Source organism: Mastigoproctus giganteus, chromosome 1 (assembly GCF_048544385.1).
Source record: "Mastigoproctus giganteus isolate SK-2022 chromosome 1, ASM4854438v1, whole genome shotgun sequence".
Classification (NCBI taxonomy): domain Eukaryota; kingdom Metazoa; phylum Arthropoda; class Arachnida; order Uropygi; family Thelyphonidae; genus Mastigoproctus; species Mastigoproctus giganteus.
Window position 1 is genome coordinate 143,156,382 of NC_143575.1, and position 25,068 is coordinate 143,181,449.

Here is a 25,068-nt window from a genome sequence, read left to right on the forward strand (position 1 = left end):
GAAAAAAAAAAAAGAGAGAATTTCATCACTTAATGCCTTGATTAATTAATGAACTAAACAGTGAAATGAAAATCTGTTTACAATGGGTGGTTTTGGACAAGATAAAATCTAGTACTCTAAACAACTTTAGCAATGTTTGCTTTTATTAAAACTAAATTAAACATAATCCTTATGAAGATATTGAAGTTAATGAGCAGATTTATGTCAACTTTTATTTATCTTTTGAATTTCAAGATTGCCAAACTGATAAAATCATATAAAATTCAAGAATTCTCTTATTCTTACACATACAGAGAAATTATGCTGGTTGGTTGTTTAGGAATTTTCATTAAACTACTCACACATAATATGGGCTGAAAAGGAAATTATATTAAACAAAGATGAAAAAAAAAGATGAATGAGAACAACTGAGTTGTTATTCTTATAAAGATGCCTCAAAAAAAAAAAAAAAAAAAAAAGGAGTTGGGCAGGTGCTTTCAGGCTTCTTTTTCTTCCTTGGATCAGACTTTAGCATTAGCATTAGCAGAGGCATATGATGCAAGAAAGCAAGCTTATTCAGCATCAGCCAAAAAAACAAAAAAACGAAAAAAAAAAAAGCACAACCACTACTCCCATTTCACCCCTCCGTTCGTTCGAAATACCTGTCCAGCTGAGCCTTAAATTTGTTTAGGCTATCAACTTCAACAACAAGTGATGGAAGTCTATTCCACAAACCAACTGCCCGCTGGCTAAAGGCAAATTTCCGCACATCTATCCGACATCCGTCCTTCCTCAATTTGAATTTATGCCCTTTCAGGTGATTATTCTGAGCAAGAGGAAGAATCCCATCGGCATTGAGCATGCTCAAGCCATTCAAAGCCTTATACACCTCTATCAGATCACCTCGCTGATGCCTAGTCTCCAGACTGTAATTTGCAAAACTTAGGCCTTTCTTCGTAAGAGCAACCCTTTGTTCCATTCACTAATCTTGTTGCCCTTCTCTGCACTCGTTCCAGCAGCTCTACATCCTTCTTGAAATGAGGTCTCCAGACCTGTATACAGTACTCAAGGTGTGGCCTGACCAATGCCTTATACAAGGGAATAATCACATCCCTATCCCTGCTAGAAAAATTCCTGTATATCATTGACAAGACACCATGAGCTACTCTTGCAGCTCGTCTGCACTGCTCAGAGAACTTCATATCTGCCTGCACAATTACCCCCAGGTCCTTTTCATTCTCTACCACTGTCAGTGTAGTACCACAGAGTTGATACGTTGATCTGGGGTTACTGTTTCCCATATGTAGTACTTTACATTTGTCAATGTTAAACTTCATTTGCCACCTCTCAGCCCATCTGCTCAACCTTTCCAGATCCTGTTGCAGCAGCATAGTGTCAGTAGTGTCCTTGACAACCCTGCCAACCTTTGTATCGTCTGCAAACTTGGACATTAAGCCCGATGTACCATCATCAATATCATTTATAAATACAGAAAACAATAATGGACCCAACACTGAGCCCTGAGGGACTCCACTAATAACATCAGTCCACGATGAGCAGTGTCCATTGATTACCACTCTCTGTCTTCTCCCCCTCAACCGCCCCTTTATCCATAGCAGCAATTTGCCTCCAATGTCACACTGCTCCAATTTGTGTAGCAGTCTTCCATGTGCAACAGTATCAAAAGCCTTTCTAAGATCCAAGTATATAATATCAAAGTTATTCCCTGCATCCAGTTCTTTTGTGACTGCATCATAGTATCCAATCAAGTTGGTCAGGCAAGACCTCCCCTTAACAAAACCATGCTGTGTCTGAGCTATAACTGAAGTCTTGTCTAAATGATCCTGAAGTGCTTCTTTAACCAGTGCCTCCATTAATTTTCCTGGAACAGAAGTTAAACTCACAGGTCTATAATTACTTGTGTCAGCCTTTGATCCTCCTTTGTGAATTGGGGTCACATTTGCACATTTCCAGTCTATGGGTACCTCCCCTGAGTCCAAGGAAGCTCTCATAATTATGGCTAAGGGTTTGCTTACTTCCTTTGCTGCCTCTTTTAATATAACTGGATAGATCCCATCCACCCCGGGTGCCTTTCTTGTGGTTATCTTCAACAGTTTCTCCTCCACTTTCCTCTCAGTTATTAGAAAATCATCTAGCTCACTGCCAATGTTTACTTATTCATGGACCTTGGATAAGTCTGATATGGTGCAGGGAATCTGGTAGGTGACAACATCTATTATCTGCAAAAAGATCTAACACTCCCAAACATTCCCTCGTTCATTTCAAAAATATACGTGGTCTCAGTTCTACTCTCAATGATTTCCATCCCCATATACTTTTTTTGACAGAATCTGCTTTATTGGTTGATTCAACCACTGCTCACCTCAGCTGACTGAATTATTCACTTTATGATTCCTTTTGCTTCAAAGGTGGTACTTGTGTATATGCCTGCTCTGAAACTTAGTACTTTGGAATCTCCACTTTCCATCTCTGGCTTAAAATCTCTCTACCACATTCTGTCGTCAAATTCACCTATTTCCTCTATCATTCTCCAAACTTAATTAATCACTTTGAACTCTTTGAAATTTGACTTTCTCCAGTACAACTTTCCTAATAGTGGGGTAATTTTCCTTGGTGATTTTAATGTTCACAACTACAGCTTCTGTTTTCTAGTCACATAAACCCAGCTGGTAGAGGTGTTAAGGCTTTTGCAATTACTAATGACTTTGCACAGATTGTTCATTTAAATACCAGACAATCCTAACCACACAGCAAACAAACTTGATCTTTTTTTCACAAAAATGCCTTCTACATACACAGTCGAAGTGCCCGGTCTTCTAGGCATGTTAGATCACAATTTGGTGATGGTCTCTTCTCCAATGGAGACCTTCTCTTGTGTCCATCTTAACCTCGCATTGTTTGGTAGAGGCATTAAAGAATGCAAAATGGGATGATCTGTGAGATTTTTCTTCTTTTCTTTGGTTGGATTACTGTTTCAAATCTTCTGATGTCAGCATTTGCTCAGACTGTTCAGTGAAATTATTCTTGTAGGGATGAAATCCTTTATTCCACACTCCACCTTAAAATCTCATCCTTTATCTAAATCCTGGTTTTCCAATATGTGTGCCAAAGCTGTTCAAGAAAGAATGTTGCATATCACAACTGGCTTGACTCCAAATCTCCACGTTCATTTTCTGTCTAAACTAAAGCTTGCAACAATTATAAAGAAGTTATTAATCAGTCCATATAGATTTCTCTCAGGCTAAGAGCAGAAAACTTGCTTCTTGTCCAAATGGTACTCGAGCATTCTGGTCTCAAACCAAAGCTTTTGGCTACAACTTTTGCCCAACTCTACCAAAACCAGATGGTTATATTGCCACTTCAGCCAAAGATAAAGTTTACCTGCTAGCATCTTACTTTTCTTCCAACTTTTGTATTGATGATCTTGGTAAACCACCTCCTGCAATTCCCAGTACATGCCATTCAATGCCTCCCAGAGTCTTCTGTCAAAAGGATGTCAGAAGGAATTTGTACAATCTATGCTAAGAAAGCTCCAGGGTCCTGATGGCATTTCCCCACTTGTTCTCAAAACCCGTGCTGCTGAACTTACTCCTGTTCTTTGCCACCTTTTTTCACTTTCTTATTCCAAAGGTGTTTTTCCTTCTGCTTGGAAATTTGCTCATATCCAGCCAGTTCCTAAATAGTGTGACAAATCTCTCCCATTCAATTATTGTCCCAATGCACTTACTTCTATTTGTTCTAAAGTAATGGAGAAATCAATTAACCACCAGCTCTTAAACTATCTAGAAACCTTTCATCTACTCAATGATCACCAGTATGGATTCTGTCAGTGTCGATTCACTGGTGATATTCCAGCCATGTTACTCATCTGTGGGCAAATTCAATGGAAAAGTCTGGGTGAAACTCAAGTAGTTGCTTTTGAAATTTCCAAGGCTTTGGATTGTATTTGGCATAAAGGTCACAGAACACTTGTTCACATCTGACAGAACACAAGTTTAGGAAACACTGGTCTAGATGATCCTGCAGTGCTTCTTTAACCAGTGACTCCATTATGAGTTGATGATTAAACATCAACTCATAACAGTGTGCTCGAATGGTATAAGCAGTTTAAAGGTGGATGTGACAATTCTGAGAGGCTTGTAGTTGCCCACTTCTTGGGCATCCATGAACCTCTTGATATGAGGACAGAGTTGCAAAAGTTTGGAAAAATATTGAAAACAATCCATCATTTGATCCTCAGAATGATGGCTGGAAAGTTGTATATGAATAAGGAAACAATCTGTCAAGTTCTGCATGAAGATTTAGGGAAAATGACAGACTGCCCAAAATATTTGCTGTGCAGCCTCATGGATGAACAGAAACAATGAAAAATGTCATCATACGAAGAATTCATCCAGACAATCTTAATTTCCTCGAATATTGCCACTGGAGATGAGTGTTGGGTGTTTCAGTATGACCCAGAAACAAAATGGTAGAGCAAGCAGTGGACTTCAAATTCATCAAGGCCCAAAACGTTTCGTTTTTACAGAAGTCCACGATCAAGACAATGCTGATCATATTTTAGGGTGTGATTCACAAGGAATTTGTTCCTGAAGGAGAGAGAGTCAATGCTGCATTCTACATATAGGTGCTTCAAAGATTATTGAAGCACATTTCCCAAGTGAGGCCACTACTTTGGGAGAAAGGCAGCTAGTTCTGGCTGCACGGCAGTTCCTTGATCATTCCACACCTTTTGTGAACACATTTCTGATAAAACACGGCACTGTACAGCTCAACAATCCACTCTACTCTGCAGAACTAGCACCAGCATGACATGCATGTAGAAATGTATAGTATCTTACGTGGGCACCAGAACATCAGTTCGACTTCGCCTTGGTGCATCGTGAGGAATAATACAGAACTCTGTAAAATGCCAGAAATGTGTGTAGTGTTATGTTTGTGCAGTGTGTGTGTGTGTGTGTGTGTGTGTGTGTGTGTGTGTGTCATTGTTGTGTTGTTTAGCTGTTTCTAGCTATTTTGTCACCAGGAAGGTGATAACCTGGAAAGCCTGCCTATCTCCCCAGGATGTAGTCCAACTACATCCTGGGGAGACAGGCCACAACTATGCATGTACCATGGCTGCCCTCGAAAACCTCTGTTTTACAGTTCTTACTACTCGAACATCAGAGCAAAAAATCAAAATAAAATAACATAAAATCCTGTATCCACTAGAAGGAGTGCTAGACCAGTGGGTACCAGCAAATAACCCAGTATCCAAGGCAGCCTAAACCCAAGGTACCAAACAAAAATAAATAAAATAAAATAAATAATAAATTAATGAATCAAAAATGTAAAATCCTGCACCACAGGAAGTGAAAGGCAAAAACCTATGAGTGCCAGCAAAATAAATAAATAAAAATATAATAAAAAGATAAAAGTACACTAGAAAACAAACAAACAGACAAAAGAGTATATATATGCCTGCATAGCAGAGTGGTCAGAAGCAGGAGTGCAATAACATATTCTCCTTCAGTAGCAGACTCCACTAAGAAGGCAAGGAGGTGTCCCATAGTTGAGTGAGAAGGCATTTCCAGCAATCAAAGGTATGGTGAGCAAATTCTTGCAGGAACTGGAAATTTTCTCTGGTGCTCAGAAGTCCAGTTCAGTTCCAGGGACAGTGACACCAGTGGAGAGAAGTTGAAGATCTAGATTCTGATGAAAGTAGTACAGAATATGTTCTCAGTCTTCTGGGGCACCACAAACAGAGTGACAATTCAAGAAGGTTGAAAGCTGCCATTTTTGCATTAAGAGAACTATGACCAGAGAGTAAGTATAAAATGTATAGACCAAGGTGTAACCATTTCTGAGTGGACTCTAACAGGGCAGAGGTGATATTAAGAATAAACTTTAAAGTAACAAGACCCTTCAAAGTAGCAAACCATCTGTCTTGCCACAGATCAAGCAACAGACAGCTGTTAAGGACCTGCAAGGCAGGATTGCCATCCAAGTTTAGCCTGGATTGAAACCTTCTTAACATGCCAGAACCAGGGGGACACACAACAGGAACAAATTGATAAACACACAGCTTACAATACAACCATAAGGAGCAAGAGTTAAGACCCCCAAGACTAGTTGGATGCAGAAATGAGAAAGTAAATTTTTTGACTTTCTCTGAAAGACATTCCAAGTGTTTAGTTAATGTAAGCTTACTATTAATGATTAGACCAAGAAATTTTATGGAATAAACCATGGACAATGATTTGTTTTGAAGTTTTACAACAAGTGGCTTTAAAATATTTAAGTGAACCCTTAACAAGGATCATCCAACATCTGGTGTTGTGGAGAAGGTAGCTTCAATAAAGTTAAGGAAGAGTTATGAGGTGGGTTATTTTTTATTTTTTTTTGCTGATGTATATAGGCTTATTTCCTTGCATCGTTTTCCAATAATAATAAAACAAAAACAGTATCAATTTTCTACCCTTTAAGACACACCTCAGGCATCTTTCGTATGGCCGACAGAACTTGCTAAAATCTGACATTAAACTCTTGTCATTCATAGTGAGAATGAAGAATAAGAATTAGCATGCACTGGAACTCAACAAGTAATAAGTAGAGGTTGCTTAGATGTCAGGACAAAGCAAGCTTTATTTGGGAAACTTTTTAAGGAATGTTTAAATGGAGAAAATGAGATACACAGTAACTGCTTCTTCCTTCTTCATTTGATACCATGATCAGAAACAAATTTCTCACATGTAGAAGGCATTTCAAACGATCTGAGTGAAGTTGTGCTAGTAATATTTCTACAATTACAAGAGCAGTTTGGGAAAGAGTAACCTTTAGGAAGCAATTTCTGAAGTCATTCCTGAAGAAATTTTTCATCTGGGCTATATTCATTTGTGATAGCTATCCAAGTGCCAATGAACTTTCTTCTAGAAGAACATATGCTTTTAAAGATGTAAGATTCATAAACCCTGTAAATTGTGAATTGTCATATTAAAACCAGAAGAAATACTGATTTTACTTTTTCTTCCTTTTTTTTTTTAAATGAAACCCCAAAACACGAAATGTATTAGGACCTGTAGTACTTAGTACAATGCATGTAGTGAAGGTTAAGAAAGAACATATTTTCATATTAGACCAGAGTTTCTGAAGATTATATCTGGAAAATATATAATGGAAGGATGGTCCAAAGAAAAGAAGTAGAAAGTATAAATGAGGAAGAGAAAAGCTGATTCTATGAGTGTGGAGTTGGACAGTTAATAGATGCTAACTGATTGAAGTATGTGTTTTGACAAGTTTGGAAGAGAGTGGGAAAATTGGAGATGCCAATTCAGAAGTGCCCATGGAAGCAGCTAAAAAAAAAAAGCATGGAGCAGAAATTCAATGTCTATCAGACAAGTTGAGAGAATGTTAAGAGATGGTTCATTAATTAATTTGAGTGATCATTTTTAAATAGAATCTAGATGCTTAACAGAGGTTTTGGGGCATGCAAGATAAGAGAAAAATATTCTGAGGTACTAACCAGTCACTGCTGTTTACCATTAACAGTGAGTGGTCAGAGAGAAAACTCGATGCCCAATTACAAAGTGCAGTCAGCAGGTCATAGGATGGGAGCTTATTTACAAGGCTTTTGTGCAAAATCAAAATCCTTAAAAATGTCAAGAGAAAGCAGTTGAATTTCAAAATTTTCCCTCCAATCAATTTGTCTAACAATAAGTAACACAAACCAATATATCATCAGTGGATCAACACTGACCGATTCCATAACTGGAAGGGGTGGGGAGGATTTGTCACCCATTTTAGGAACTGGCTGGTGTCAGCAACTTTCCAAGCATGAGGAAAAACAATAGCGAAATAAGAAAATGTTAAAATGCAACACAGAAGAGGAATAGGAGCACAAGCTTTGCGAACAAGTGGAGAAATTAGGACCGGGATCTTTCTTGGTATTCAAATTGCTCAGAATTCTTCCATATTTTTAACTTCTGTCAGAAAACATGGGAAGCACCGAGTGAAATGTACTGGATAGGAGGTGATTTACCAAGATTGTAAATACAAGGGCTAAAATAAATGTAGGATGCTAGTAAGTTAGTTGGCTTTAGATGAGGATCCAATTGAACTATCAGTTTGTAACAGAGAAAGGAAGTATATGTAGAGAGAATGTATGGCCAACAGCTTTGACCAGAGACCAGAATGCTACACTACTATTTTTACAAAAAGTAAGATTGCATTTGAAAGGCATTTGCTTTTAGGAATAATAGCTGATCAGAAACTGGCCTTCCTGCAACACTTTAACAGTTAAAAACCAATAAATTATGCCTTTGTAATGACAACAAAGCAGTGTGTGTGAACGTATTAGTTGAATTTGCAATAGACAGTAGTGTAAAATCACTATTGCTCAACTGGAAAGGGGTATGGGTTTGAATCTCATCATATACTGGAGGACTTTTTTAAAGGCCGCTTCACTTCAACTAAAGCTATAATCTGCCAAATTTAGATTTGGATACATGTATCAGAAATTGTAAGAGATTTATGACAAGGTGCAATACCAGCTCAAACAAATTATATGAGATACCTCCTGCACTGAAATTTCTAGATACATTTTGTATATAGTAGACAGAAGATAGTGTGGCGGCCTTACTCCAATTTTTAATGGAGAAATCGCATGAGGGAAGCCAAGCATGCCAGAGTGGAAGTCGTTGCCTTGGTGACTCAGCAACATTGTCAACCTTGATGCTAAGCTCTCTGAGCAGCTTTGGACCCGGACACCAAAGGGATGGTTGGCAGTGTGATAGTGTTGTAGAACGTTGACCATAGTGGCTCAAAAACATATAGGGTTGTCTATTCTGTTTTATTTTATGAAAAGCCCACACATGAGAGGTATTAGAACCTATAGTACTTAGTACAGTGCTTGGGTTGGAGGTTGAGAAGACGAAAGAAGATATTTGTTGACATTAGACTTGAACTTCTGTAGACTGCAATTTTCAGGAAATACGTATGAAGGAAGGTTGTTCCAGAAAACAGCAGTTGAATGAATAAATGAGGAAGATGAAAAGTTGGAATTTACCATATACAGTTGTGCCCCTGTATCCACTGATTCAGTTATTCGAGGTTAACCAAAAGTTATTCATGGTTAACCTTTCTGAAAAAAAAAGAAAAAACTTAACACGTACTACTCGTGTGTCCAATACGATGCTTCCCTTTATTTTTTACAATGTCACATATGGTTTGGTCATCAACATTATAATGGTTCTTTAGCGATTTAACAGATACACAGTTTTCAAACTTTTGAATAATTTCAAGTTTTTGTTTAATTTGAAAGCACAACTCTTGTGTTTGCCCATCATTTCACTAATAAAAAAAAAAAAAATTCCGACATCCCTGACATAAATAACGAAACAAAATTTGTAATTTTGCAGTTTGACGGAACACAATCGACGTGATGCACTAAATCAAACTAAACATTTGGTCTCTTTTTTTTCCCCCTTTAAAGCGGTAGGGGTGAAGACAGCACGGGTTTCAAGATAATAGGTACACTAACCTCCCAATGATGGGAGGTTAGTATAATGCCAGTTCTTGTCGCTTTATTTACAACTTGCAACATATCTGTTTATACCTATTCTAGTTATTACTTGAATTTTATGATTTCTGGTTGATTTTTTTTTTTTTTTTAATTTTGAGTCACACTTTATTATATGTATGTATGTACAAAAATATCATGTTATATATGGGGTCAGCAGGTGTTCGCTTATATCTGCGGTTTCAGCCATCCATGGTAGGTCTTGGAACGTATCCCCCACAGATACATGAAAGTCTCAGAACTGATATATTCAGTTTCTATATATAATCAGCTTTTAATAGAGGAGAATGGAATTTACCCATATTTATGCTTTTCTTCATGAATCATGGTACAAAAGTTTGTTTGTTTTGGTTTTAATGACGCATCAGCAACTAGAGCTATAATGTGCCAAAACCATGTCCCATACAAGACAACACTGAAAACTGCAGCAACATAATGACTTACGTCACGGTAATTTAAAAACCTAAAAACAGTTGAGACACATTGTCATTGTCAGATAAAATCTGAGTGTATAAGGCCTATAAAAAAAAAAAAAAAAGCAGATAGATTGTGATTGTCATATAAAATCTAACTGAGTGTATAAGGCTCAGTCATCTAGGTAAAAACATTAAAATACAGAAAACGTTGCTGTCTATATCATGGACATTTGGTTAAAATATGATGAATGGTTAAAAATGTATCACAATCCTCATACACAGGAGAGTCATCTGCCCTCCTCAAGAATACATGCATAAGATGACTATGTCCTATGCATAGACGAGCTAGAGCAACATCCTCTTTATGGTTCCTGTGCAGACTCAACGACCAATGTTGGATAACAGGCTTTATCTGATATAGCTTGTTTGTGACCTATTCATGGAAGGCTGTTGCCATTGGGAGAGTAATGCAGAGTGTATTGGCTGCCTGTAGTGTGTGTAAGGGACTAACATTGAAATTACTGTTGTTTATCTTTGGAATAAGAAAGTGAAAAAAGGTAGCAAAGAACAAAAGTAATTTCAGGAGCACAGGTTTTGAGAACAAGTGAAGAAATACCATCAGGACCAGGAGCTTTCTTTGCATCAAGATTCGTCAAAATCCTACTGACTTCCTCTTGATGGAAGAACACAGGAGGCATTGAATGGTGGGAGGTGTTTTACCAAGATCAATAATACATGAGTTGGAAGAAAAATGGGATGCTTGCAGGTCAGCTTTATCCTTAGCTGAAGTGACAATAGAACCATCTGGCTTTGAGAGAGATGGGAGCACAGATGGGCAAAAGCTGTGGCCAATAGCTTTGGCAAGAGACCAGAATGCTCGGCTTCCATTAGGGCAAGAAGTAAGTTTTCTACTCTTAGCGTGTTCAAAATCTAGTTTGGAATGATTAATAACTGCTTTACAATTGTTGCGAGCTTTGGTATTTAATTTCAGCCTACCAAAGGTAGGCTGAAATTAAAACTAAACAATTGGAAACTAGCTAATTACAATATTCAACATTCTCCTGAACAGCCTTAGCAAATTTATTGGAAAACCCAGGTTTAGATAAAGGACGAGATTTTAAAGTGGATTGTGGAATAAAGGATTCCATTCCTACAAGAATAATTTCACTGACACGATCTGAGCAAACGTTGACATCAGAAGTTTTGAAACAGTAATCCAACCAAGGAAAAGAAGAAAAGAAATCTCACAGGTCATCCCATTTTGCATTCTTGTAATGCTAAACAGCACGAGGTTGGGAATAGCCATGGGATAAAGGCTCCATTGAAAAAGAGACAATCACCAAGTTGTGATCTGAAGTGCCTAAAGGACCTCTCACTTCGACCGTGTACTTAGAAGAGTTGTTTGTGAGAAAAAGATCAAGCATGTTGGCTGAATGATTAGGATTGTCCAGTATTCTTGTGGGTAAATGAACAATCTGTGCAAGGTCATTAGTAATTGAAAAAGTTTCAGCACCTCGACCAGCTGGGTAGGTGTGACTAGAAAACGGAAGCCAGCTGGAGTTGTGAACATTAAAATCGCCAAGGAAAATTACCTCATTGTTAAGAAAGTTGGACTGGAGAAAGTCAAGTTACAAAGAGAGGAAGTCAAAGATATCCAAGTCATTAGTGGAGTTGGGAGAACGGTAAAGACGACAGAATGAGGTAGAGAGATTTTAAGCTAGAGAAGATTGAAAAGAGGAGATTCGAAATTACCAAGTCTCTGAAAGGGAATATCGGAACGGACATATGCACAAGTACCACCTTTGAGGTGAAAGAATCATACAGCGAATAATTTGGGCAACTGAGATGAGCAGTAGTTGAATTAAACAATAACTCAGATTCTGTCAGAAAAAGTAAATCATTGAGATTAGAACTGAGACCACATATTTGTGAAATGGACTAGGAAGTGTTTGGGAGGTTTAGATCTTTTTGCAGATAAGCTAACTCTATTAGCTTGACAATTCATGGTGTATTCAATAATAAGAAAAAGTGGGGGGGGACATGCTGTATGAAGTAATGAAATTTTTGGATATGGCGTACACATGGTAAGAATATGCCCAGATCCTTGACAATGCTCCCCCCAGACACACTACTCTGACTCCCTCTAGTCACTATCTGGCAGAGTAGAGGTAGCAAGATTATACATCAGCTGATCCGGAAGCCTCCTTGAGAGTTACTAACAGGTTTGGTCCGGTGTTTTACTAACTATTGGCTAGTCTGCAAACATCGTTTTAGACCTGTACCCTCGAAATGTAAGGAAGATTGGATTTCACCATGATGTTCATGATAACCTCAAAAGTCATCAGTCATACTGCATGATGGAAGAGGTGGGGAAGGGTTGACCGGAATTCAGTTCTGGAGACTAAACATGGGCTCCACCACTTCAAGCCTCCAATAAGTAAAGTGGTGGTATTGCACCGGTTGATGAGAGTCATCTACCACCTAGTATTGCCTGGTAACACAGAGGGGTGGCATTCCTCCATGTGGTGTGGGAGCCACACCTCGATCCCTGCTTATGTTGGTTCACACCTGGGTGGTCACGCATAGTGTGCTTGTGCATGGTTATACCCAGGATTACTAACAGTCCCACCATCGTGAAGGTGCAAGCAGAGGATTTGGCAGTCACAGACCATCCGGACTTTGCCAAAATTGGGTCCACTTGACTCGAATATCAGTTCCATAAGTGTTTTAGACTCCCAGGTAGCAATTACAGCTTGTTTGTTTGTTTGTTTATGGGTTTTATGGTGCAAGGGCAGCAAGCCCATAATATATAGCTTCTCTGGCATATCTGAGAGAATGTCTGTGACAACTTCTGGCAGGGATTTCAATTTAAAAGTATATTTTAGAGAAAACTGCTTTCGCCGCTGGGACAGAGGCAGTTCGTCTGCTTCGGGATATAAATTCTGGTCAGGTGATGCTCTAAAAGCTCCGGTAGCAATGCGGATGGCTTGATGATGAACTGGTTCTAGCCATCATAGTGTGCTGTTTCTTGCTGATGCGTACACTTGGGATCTGTAATCTAATTTGGAATGGACAAGTGCACGATACAGGTGGAGTAAGGTGCAGCGGTCTGCTCCCCAATTATTGGAGGGGATCGCGCACAGGAGGCTCAATCCCCTTGTGCACTTTGTCCGTAGTTGATGGATATGTGGCAGAAATGTCAACTTCATATTAAATATGAGCCCAAAGAACTTTGTGTTGGGTGCTACTGGAATGATAGCTTGAGTTCTGGTTCAGGGTGATGATTCCTTTTGCATCAAAAGTGTATGCAGACGGTCTTCTGTGGAGAGAACCCGAAACTGTTAGCCATTGTCCAAGATTTGATGTGGTTAATGGCATGCTACAATTGTCTTTGCAGATGGAGGAAGTTGTTCAGTAACAGAGTTTACTTCGATGGCACTTAGAACTGATCCTTGTGGAACTCCCTCTTCTTGGCAAATTGGCTGAGAGGGCGGATCCTACACAAACTTGGAAAGACCGGTTAGAGAGGAAGTTTTTAATAAAGATGGAAATGTCCCCTAAGGCCAAAGTTATATATATATTCCGTATTAAGATTAAGATTCCGTATCTCCAAGCTGTGTCATACGCTTTTTCCATATCAAAGAAAACTGACATTTGGTGCTATGTTTCTGGAAAGCATCACGTGTAGATGTTTCCAGTTGGATTAAATGGTTGAGTGTTGACCTGTTCCTTCGGAAGCCACACTGTGTCCTGGAAAGGATGTCATTAGCTTCTAAATACCACATAAGGAGAGCGTTGGCCATCCTTTCCAGGACTTTGAACAAGCAGCTGGTCAGAGCAATAGAACGGTAATTTTTTGATCCTTTCCTGGTTTTGGAAAGGCAATGACGGTTGCCGTATGCCACGAGTCCGAAAAATGCTCTTCAGCATAGGTTCTATTATGGAGACAGAGCAAGAGATCAATGGATTCTGATGAAAGATATTTAGTCAACTCATAATGGACGTCATCTGGCCCAACGGCACTTGCCTTGGATGGGGAGAGCACCGCTTTCAGCTCCCACTGTGTAAAAGGCTGATTGTATTCCTCACTGTCATTTGAAGTTAGCCTCAGTTGCTGTTTTTCTTATCTTTGTTTGAGAGCCAGGAACTCTGGGGTTTTGGATTTTTCTGAAGACAGTTTAGCATGTCTCCACAAGACTGTTTGTGATTGCAGATAAGTCTGCAATTGTACATCCATTATGTTCAAGGATCAATGAACGGTGTGATGTGTATTTGCCCTTCATTGTGCAAAATTTGTCCCAGATGGCTATGGGATTGGCAACCTGTGAGAGTGAAGATGCCTATTGGATACAAGTTTCCTTTTGTCTATGACGTCTGATGTAATGTGCTTTGGTGGCACAGGCACGTTTGAAGGCTATTAAATTATCTCTGGCGGGGTGCCGAAAAAATATTCCCCATGCTTTGTTTTGAGCCTTCCTAGCTGCTGTGCATTCTTCATTTCACCATGGTTTTGGAAAAGGTGGAAAACGGGTCGATGTCCTTGGAATTGCAACTGCCACTGCTTGGACGATACTTTCTGTGATGTGTTTTACTGTCTCGTTAATTGGCTCCTGCCTGACTGTGGTGGTATTAAACATGGCCAAATGTCTAAAGGGATCCCAGTCTGCATGATCGATCTTCCACTGTGGCATCCTAGACAGGTGGCCCTGTCTCCCACTGAAAATGGTGGATAGCATGAGGAAATGATCTCTGCCATCAAAGTTTCCTTCAACCTCCCACGTACACACAAGCAGGAGGGAAGCAGAGCAGATGGAAAGATCAATGGCAGTACATGTGCGGGTAGCCATGCGAAAAAAGGTATTAGACCTCACATTTAGAAGGGCCAGATCATTATCATCAAGCAATGACTCGATAATTCGACCTCCTCTATTGATGTGAAAACTACCACACGGAGTTTTATGTAAATTGAAATCCCCTAATAATAGAAAAGTGGTTGGCAGTTGCTTAATGAGATCAGCAAGGTCTGCCTGGGGGATGTCATTCCCAGGTGGCAAATAGATGGGACAAACTGTTAGGAGGAACCCAACTGTAATATGAACTGCGACAGCCTCTAGGGTGGTGGTAAATGGTATAACTTGAAAGGGGGTGTGGTTAGCCATAAGAATGGCAACTCCTCTGTGGGCAGGTCCATCCCTAGCTCTGTCTTTGAGAATAACTGAACAGTTATGCAAGTAAGGATCCTCATTTGCCTTAAAATATGTCTCTTGTAAGCAAAAGCAAGTTGGCTCATGCTTACTCGGGAGAGCCTTGATGTCATCACTATTTCTACGGAAGCCACGGCAATTCTATTGTAGACATTTAAATGTGCACAGGTTGCGGTGCACGGCTGAACACGCTGGATTCCAGTGATGCTAATCGGGAAGACTAGCAGTATCACTGGGAGGTCCCCTCACCATGTACAGGTGCCCATGTCGAGGGGGGTACTAAAGTGGATGTGGATATGATACAAAAGAGTAAGCCTCACAAATTCACGCTTCTTCTCTTTTTATGTATGTATTTCAATTTTAATTAATCAGAATGGATGTATTTCATAACCAAGAATTTAATGACAAAATTCTGTACTTCTTTCAGAATAGTTTTACAACCATTTTGTAAAACCATTCTGAAATATTCATAAAAAACCATTAAAAAGGAAATATTAAATGCAAATAAAAGCAGTGAAGAATTAAGAATGAAATGACAATACAAGACCTTTACTCAACAGAAAATTCCCAATTTCTTCAAAAAAGATAATGTGATGCGGGAAGGACTCCCTATATGTAATTAAATTTACAGTTATTAATGCTTAACATGTTATTTAAAGTTTGTTTAAAAAATGCATTATTCATGTTCTATTTGATTTTAACTCTGTATTCAATTTTGCTTGCTTACAATATAAATATCTAATAAAATTTTCATTTTCTTTTCAGCATATTTGTGTCCTAAATACCATCTAAATGATCTGAATGTTTATAGCTCTGTTTTATTTTTATGAAAAAATTACTTACAATCCTTTACAATTTGAAAATATTTATATAATTCTATTTCTATAATTCTGTTTTCTTTCCCATGATTTCATCAAAAGTAATCCATATGCACTTAAAATCATGAAATTTTCCTTGACTGATTAGATTTGTTAAGCTCAGTTTCCTGCATTTTTTTTGGTTTTAACCAGAAGTAGTTTTATTTGCAAATATCAACAGTTTCATATTTCATACATTTATACGGGTTGTATGATTAGTGTTGCTAGAAGTCCCAATACATGTAAACAGACGGATTGATTGATTGATCTGATTTTTATGGAGCAAAAACAGCAGGGTTATAGTGCGCCAGGAAAATGTTAAAATATAAAAAGGTAAGACTGGTAACTTGTAAAAATCTTACGTCGCCTAAAAATACATAAAATCATATAAATAAATAAAATCAGTACAATGATAAAAGCAAATTGTATATTTCATATGAGTGTATACATATTGATCAACTTTAAAAATTTAAAAACTGCTGACACATTGTCGTTGTCATTTAAAATCTGACTGAGTGTATACGGCTCAGTCAGATGGGTAAAAGCAGTAAAACGAGCATTTATAAAACTGGAACAATCACATAAAACGTGTTGGACGGTTAAAATGGTGTCGCATTGCTCACACATAGGAGGGTCATCAGCCCTCAGCAAAAAGGAGTGTGTTAAATGACAGTGTCCTATGCGGAGCCGAGCAAGAACCACTTCCTCCTTGCGATCCCTGCGTAAGCTGGACTGCCAAGGATGGCTCACAGGCTTAATTCGACACAGCTTGTTCGTAGTAACCAGGCGATGCCACGAATCATGCCACTCAGAATGCAGGTTACTATGGATCACTTGCCTGTAGTCTGTATAGGGGACTAACAGGTCAAGATTATCCATCAGGGCTGCCGATTTGGCTGCATTGTCAGCCAAATCATTTCCTCTAATCCCGATGTGACTGGGGATCCAGCAGAAGCGGATATCGAATCCAGTTGTATAGAGATTGTATATTATCTGCTGAATTCGGGACAGGGTTGGGTGATTAGTGCGTGACACCGCTGATAAAGCCTGCAGTGCACTCATTGAATCGGCATATATAATACACCGTTGGTATCGGTGTTTTCTTATGTGATCTAGAGTTAGCTCTATGGCATGCAGCTCTGCAGTGTAAATGCTGCAGTCAACGGGTATCTGCTCTGATATGGTTTTATCTGGAAAAACAGCAGCAGATCCCACATACGATTCTGATTTCGAGCCGTCTGTGTAAACTGGCAAGAAGTCAGAATGTTCTGCACGGTGTTGTGAATAGAGCTGAAGGTAGACAGAGGCTGGAGTATTAGACTTCGTCGCAAGTTTGAGCGAGAAGTCACGTGCTGGTGTTTGTGCATGCCAGGGTGGAAGGGGCTCCTTTGGTGATTGAGCAACCTTGTCTACCGACATGTTAAGCTTATTGAGTAGCTCTTGAACACGAATGCCGAATGGCCGATTGGCAGTACGTCGTGTGTTATAAAGATTTTCCCATCGTGGCTCAAAAACGGATGTCCACGTGGGATGGTGTGGTAGGGACTTCAGCTTGAAGGCATATTGCAGAGACAACTGCATTCGCCGAAGCGATAAAGATGGTTCATTTGCTTCGGCATACAGACTTTGGACGGGCAAAGTTCTAAAAGCACCAGTAGCAATACGGATGGCTTGGTGATGGACGGGGTCAAGCCAACGAACAGCGCTATTTCTGGCAGATGAATAGACCTGAGACCCATAATCCAATTTTCAGCGTATTAGCGCACGGTATAAGCGGAGTAGAGTGCATCGGTCTACACCCCAAGATTTAGAAGAAAGAGAGCGGAGCATGTTAAGCCCTCTCGTGCACTTTGTGCGTAGGTGACGAATATGTTGGACAAATGTAAGCTTTTTGTCAAAAATGAGTCCCAGGAATTTCGTCTCTGATAAGACTGGAATGGTGCTTTGTCCAAGTCGTAATTCAGGCTCAGGGTGGAGGTTACGTTTGCGGAAAAAATGGACGCAAACGGTCTTCTCCGGTGAGAACCTGAAACCATTGGCCGTAGCCCAGGAGTTAAGACGGTCAATAGCTTGTTGCAGTTGTCTCTCAATAACCCTCATATTGCATGATTGAGAAAATATACTGAAGTCATCGACGTAGAGTGCACTGTTTATAGTTGGAGGAAGTTGTTCGGAAATAGAGTTTATTTTAATGGCAAAAAGCGTGACACTTAAGACAGATCCTTGTGGTAGCCCCTCCTCTTGGCAAAAGGGCTGCGAAAGGGAGGATCCTACACGAACTTGGAAATAACGGCAGGATAAAAAATTTTTAATAAAAACGGGAAGGTGACCTCTTAGACCGAGATTGTAAAGGTCTTTTAAAATACCAAATCTCCAAGTTGTGTCGTACGCTTTTTCCATGGCAAAGAAGATGGACACCAAATGTTCTCTTTTTAGGAAAGCATCTCGGATAGATGTTTCCAGTCTAACTAAGTGGTCCAATGTGGACCTATTTCTTCGGAAGCCGCACTGAAAGTGGGAGAGAAGGTCATTCAATTCTAAATACCATAAGAGCCGAGCATTGACCATTCTCTCCAATATTTTGCACAGACAGCTGGTCAGAGCAATAGGACGATAGTTTTTTGGATATTTAGGATCCTTTCCTGGCTTAGCAAAAGCAAGAATAGTTGCCTTGCGCCAGGTTTCTGGAAAGTGCTCTTTGAGGAAGATTCTGTTGTACAGGAAGAGCAGACGGTCCATGGATTCTGGTGAAAGATGTTTGATCATTTCATAATGGATGTTGGCTAGTCCAACAGCGGTAGCCTTTGTACGGGCGAGTGCTGTTTTCAGCTCATGGATATTAAATGGCCCATTGTATGGGTGGGAGCCCTTCAATGTGAATTTAAGGGCCTGTTTTTCAGCGTTGCGCTTTAAGACCAGAAACTCTGGGGAGTAAGATGATGTTGCAGAGATGTTACAAAATGTTTCCCCAAGAGCATTGGCTATTGCAGTAGAGTCTGCAATAGTACATCCATTATATTCAAGGACCGATGAGGAGTGTGCTGTGTATTTTCCCTTCATTTTCCGGATTTTTTCAGAGACCACCTTAGTGCTGGTCGTCTGGGTAATGGATGATGTGAAACGGATCCACGATTCCTTTTGACTCTGACGGCAAATGTAGCGTGCTTTGGCTCGTGCACGTTTAAATGCTAATAGGTTGACCGTGGTAGGATATCGTCGAAATATCCCCTACGCTTTGTTTTGAGCCTTTTTAGCTGCTGTGCATTCTGGATTCCACCATGGTTTTGGAAAGGGAGGAAACCGCGTGGATGTCTTTGGAATTGCAGTTGCAGCTGCATGGACAATATTTTCTGTTATGTACGTAACTGCATCATTGATAGGCTCCTGACTGACTGCAGAGTTGTCAAACTTTGCCAGGTGTTGAAAGGCACTCCAGTCAGCCTGATCAAACTTCCACCGCGGTAACCTGACAGGAAGACAAGGTCTCCCAGTAATTAATGTGGTTATCACGGGGAAGTGATCACTTCCATACGGGTTCATTTCTACCTCCCAAGTAAGCAAAGGGAGAAGAGAAGGCGAGCTGATAGAAAGATCAATGGCAGAAAACGTACGGGTAGGCATGTGGAAAAAGGTGTTTGTTCCCACATTAAGAAGGCAGAGGTCATTGTCAATGAGCATACGCTCTATGACTCTTCCCCTTCTATTAATGCTAGCACTACCCCACAGGATGTTATGTCCATTCAAGTCCCCAAGAAGTAGGAAAGGGGGAGGCAACTGCATTACGAGATCATCAAGGTCTTTCTGGCAGATGTCAGTCCCAGGTGGCAAATAAAGAGAGCAGACAGTTAATAAGAATCCCACCGTAAGGCGAATTGCTACAGCCTCAATGCTAGTTGTAAGCTGCAAAGGCTGAAATGGGATCTGGTTGCCGATGAGGATTGCGACTCCTCCGTGTGCAGGACCATCCACAATTCTATCCTTATGAATGATGGTAATGTTATGCATAGTGGGGTCGTCATTTGCCTTTAAATAAGTCTCCTGTATGCAAAAGCAAGCTGGTTTGTGCTTTTGCAGGAGTGCCTTGATGTCATCAGTATTTTGCCAGAATCCACGACAGTTCCACTGTAGGAATGTAGCCATTATTTTGGCTTGGTAGGTCCATCAGGCGGCTTCCGAGGTGCTGAGGGCTTACCTTTTTCAGTTCTGGCCTTCTCCTTCCTGGGGAAGTACGGACGCTGTCCAGTGTCCATTTCCTCCTCAGCAAAGAGCTCCAAAACTGAGGCTTCTAGTACCTCCTTCTGCTCGACATCCATGTTTTCTTGGATACTAGGTGGTATTTCACCTTTCTTATTCTTTTCTTTTGTATTTGCTTTTGTTATTTGTGGAGCATTAGGAGATACCGATATAGGAGTGGCAGCTGATTGGTCCTTCTGTGCAGGTTTTTGGGAGCTTAAAAGGTAACGTGCGATGGGAGTAAATGATTCTTTTGGAGGGACGGACATGTCCGTCTGAGTCCCAATCGAACACCTCCCTGCTACCTTCTGGGCGTAGGTAGGTTTTTTGATGTTAAGAGGTTTCACTGCTTTCCTTGCCTCCTGGTACGATATGTTTAGCTCTGCCTTCAGCCGTTGAATTTCTTTTTCTTCTTTCCACCTCTGGCATGCTCGTGAGTAGGCCGGGTGTTCGCCTTCACAGTTAATGCAGGTGGGTTTCTTAACTGAATATGCTGTTGTTTCGTGGTCCTTTGCACCACATCGAGCGCATGGACTCCATGCGGCAGGCCATTTGAGAATGTCTATATTTCTGACATTTAAAACACCGTAAAGGGTTCGGAACATATGGACGCACTGGACAGTTGATGTAGCCAGCTTTAATCTCATCAGGAGGTTTGGGAGAGTTAAAAGTCAGGATAACACTCCTGATTTTAACAATTTTTCCATCCCTTCGCGCAGTGATTCTCTTGACGGCAGTAACTCCCTGTGGTTTTAATTCGGAGCAGATTTCCTCCTCGGTGACGTCGAGAAGGTCCCACTCCGAAATGACACCTCTCGATGAATTTAGTATTCTGTGTGGTGTCACTGTTATGGGTATACCTCCGATTGATGTTACTCGGAGTAGATGTTCAGACTGCCTGTCATTTTTTGTTTCAATCAAGAGGTCCCCAGAACGGAGCCTCTTAACTGACTTGGGTGTACCTGCTAACCCGTCCAACCCTTTTTGTATAAAAAAGGGCGACATTTTACCAATCGGTGTTTTGTTGGTGGAATGCATTATTAAGAACCTTGGGACAGGCCCTGATGGTAGTTCGGTTCGCTGCCTCTTTGTAGCAATAATGCTATCTGCCTCTCCGTCATTATTTTCAGATAGGGACCGGGTTGGGGCCCCTGAAGGAATATGTTTATCAGGATTCATGAAGTTTTATAAAGTGTTCAGTGCCCGGGCTCCCCACTCACCACGGAGCCCAAAGGGACGCCCACTACCTAGCATGCAATAAATGCGCTCGGGAGCGGAACGCCAGGGCTACCCAGATACTATACCCGCACCGCTGCCAGCCTGAATCCTGTCCCTCGGACCATGAGGGTAGGGGCGTGGCATTGACATGGTTGACCCTCGCAGGCGAGCCTACTAGCCGATTGATCCTAGCCGGGCCTTCCAGGACCACCCGTCTTGTCGAAGCAGGGGCCAAAGTGGTGTATTGAAGCTGGGGCCCTCAACCACCAGGATCCCCCTTTCCGAATTTCCACGGGTCGCAGCGCACGGCAAACACGCCGGATTCCATTGATGTAAGCCTGGAACCTGGGCTGTGGGTGTTGGATCCCAGTGATGCTAGTCTGGAAGTCCAGCAGCGTCACTGGGAGGTCCCCTCACCACGTACAGGTGCCCACGTCGAGGGATAAACAGACGGAAATATAGATTGAATTGGTAGAGAAACAATCTCGTCTTTGTACAGTAATTGGGTATTTACACTTTATACATGTGCATAACAACAGAAAATATCGACTCTTCTTTCTAGAAGTCATTCATTGTCTTCCAGCTTTGAACATCCCGAATACCATTGCTGTATATAAAAATTAACACAGAATCATAAAGAATTTTTATACTTTTCCAATTAATGATACTGACTGAAAGTGAATGCCATACTGAATGAACATTAAAATTCATTCATAATTTTAACAACTTAAATAATTTAAGTTTTTCTTATTTTAGTGTATCCTGTACACTAGGATATCTACTAGAGAGAGAGAGAGAGAGAGAGAGAGAGAGAGAGAGAGAGAGAGAGAGAGAGATAGAAATAATGGGTTCCCACATCTATTTAATCAACTCTATTTAAAACATTAATCTTACTAACAGCAGTGACCGGCGAAGGTAAAGAAAGCCTTCATTATTGGTGTTATCGGTCAGGAGTAGAAATTGAATCCCATGGGAGATTGAAACCTTCCTGAAGTGGAGGAGGTAACCTGACCTTTTTTCTTTAGAATCACAGGTGGACTAGAAGATAAATTGTTTATCAAGAAAAAAAAAAAGGTGAAGGAAGCTCACACGAGAAGCATGGCAAACTTCGAAAAAGTTTACTGTGAAACTATTACGAACATTTTTTACGATGCCAGAACTTCCAATATGACTGTTCGTGATTCAATTAGTGATTCTAAAGAAAAAAGGTCAGGTTTACCCCCCCCCCCCCAAATTTCGGGAGGGTTTCAAGATCACATGGGATTCAACTTCTACTCCAGACCAATAACACCCACTGTCTGTTTACTGAGAGAGCAACAATACAAATGCTGTTATGGCAAGGTACTTTTACCAGTAAATTTCATTGAACTTTTGCATGCTTCTCGTGCAGGCTTTCTTTACCTTAGCCCAGTGACCTTATTAGGTTTTTCATCAAAATACATATATTCACTGAAATTTTCTCTACGTGAGGAACAAATGTGAGTTGCTTTTCAAGTGTAGAGGGCCTATGTCAAAATTATATTATTTGCCAAAATAGAGATATGTACCAATTGTGATTTCAATCCTCCCAGTTCAATATCCCATATGCGAAGAGAATTATCCAATGATGCTGAACAAATTTCATTACTGTCTATCCACTGCACTCCAAGTACTGCATCACAATGGCCAGCTAATGTCATTAAGGGAAACTAAAAAGTGTGGGAGAAGAAAAAAAAGAAACTTTATTAATATTAGTCATGGAAAATTTTTTATTAATTTTCAATTTAATAAAAAATAATAAATATTAGTTAGCAACTTTATTTATATATGGAACTCAACTAAAAATCTGCAATGATATGCCTGAAATGGACAAATAACAAAGGTGCTAAAAAATGGAAGTCAATTAAAAATTACTAATAAAGTCAGATTGATCTAAATACTGCATAGTTTAGTCTAGCTCTAAATCATATCACTACCAGTATTACATCCTAAGTCCTTATATATTCATTACACATTTATATAGTACTCATGTACAGTAGTAAATCTAATGGGCCAAGGGGTAGCCTGAATTGATGAAAAATCCAAATTATAATTATATCAATATAAATATTTGCAACACAATCCACCCACATTTATAAATATTACGTCTTTAATATTCAACAATCCAGTCTTCTAGTATTACATGTTTATGAGACAAGTTTTTTTGAAAGCATGTTTCTTGCTCGTTCTTCAGTAAAAGTAATTGGATCAATTCTAAGGGCATTGAAAACTTTCCAAGGAACATGTCAAACTCTAATCTTAACAATATCCATTTCATCAGTTGATTCAACCACTGCTAATCTCAGTTACCCAAATTATTCACTGTATGATTCCTTTCGCCTCAAAGGTGGTACTTGTGCATATATCCGTTCCGATATTCCCTGTCAAAGACTTGGTAATTTCAACTCTCCACTTTTCCATCTTCTCTGGCTTAAAATCGCTCTACCACATTGTGCCAAATTCATCTATTGTCTTTACTGCTCTCCCAACTCCACTAATCACTTGAAGCTCTTTTACTTCCTCTCTTTGCAACTTGACTTTCTCCAGTCCAACTTTCCTAACAGTGAGGTAATTTTCCTTGGTGATTTTAATCTTCACAATTCGAGCTGGCTTCAGTTTTCTTGTCACACCGACCCAGCTGGTAGAGATACTGAGGCTTTTGCAATTACTAATGACCTTGCACAGGTTGTTCATTTACCTACAAGAATACTGGACAATCCTAACCATGCAGCCAACACGCCTGATCTTTTTATCACAAACAACCCTTCTAAGTACACGGTCGAAGTGAGTGGTCTTTTAGGCACCTCAGATCACAACTTGGCGATTGTCTCTTCTCCAATGGAGCCTTTATCTCATGACTATTCTCAACGTCGTATTGTTTGGCATTACAAGAATGCAAAATGGGATGACCTGCGAGATTTTTCTTTTCCTTGGTTGGATTACTGTTTCAAAACTTCTGATGTCAACATTTGCTCAGATCGTGTCAGTTGTTGTTTTTGGTTTTTAGGAGCATTAGCAACTAAGGCCATATTGCTCTGGGGATATGCAGTGGTCATTCCCTGACCTTTCTGCACCCTCCGTTTTTGGTGGTCACAGGCTTCAACGGCAGTCTAATCAAGAAGCTGGTGCTACTCACTGCTGCTTCCGCCCATCTGGCTACGAAGGCAGCCAGATTGTGTCAGTGAAATTATTCTTGTAGGAATGAAATCCTTTATTCCACACTCCACTTTAAAACCTCATCCTTTATCTAAACCTTGGTTTACCAATAAATGTGCTAAGGCTGTTCAAGAGAAGAACGTTGCATATCATAACTGGCTTGTTTTCAAATCTTCAGATTCATTTTCTGCCTACACCAAAGCTCGCAACAATTGTAAAGCAGTTATTAATCAGTCCAAAATAGATTTTGAACAGGCTAAGAGTAGAAAACTTGCTTCTTGCCCTAATGGTAGCTGAGCATTCTGGTCTCTTGTCAATGCTATTGGCTGCAACTTTTGCCCATCTTTGCTCCCACCTCTGTCAAAACCAGACTGTTCTATTTTCACTTCAGCCAAGAATAAAGCTGACCT

The 25,068-nt window shown here is 40.1% G+C and overlaps 1 protein-coding gene across 1 annotated transcript in view; it reads right to left on the bottom strand.

The window, feature by feature from the left end:
• The window catches only part of LOC150091172 (ribosome biogenesis protein WDR12 homolog), a 257,271-nt gene that overhangs the window by 62,959 nt on the left and 169,244 nt on the right, over positions 1–25,068 (bottom strand). Inside the window, exon 9 of the mRNA XM_090382466.1 lies at positions 23,032–23,172. Coding sequence (XP_090238592.1) covers positions 23,032–23,172 — 141 coding nt within the window. The remainder of the gene's footprint in view (positions 1–23,031; positions 23,173–25,068) is intronic.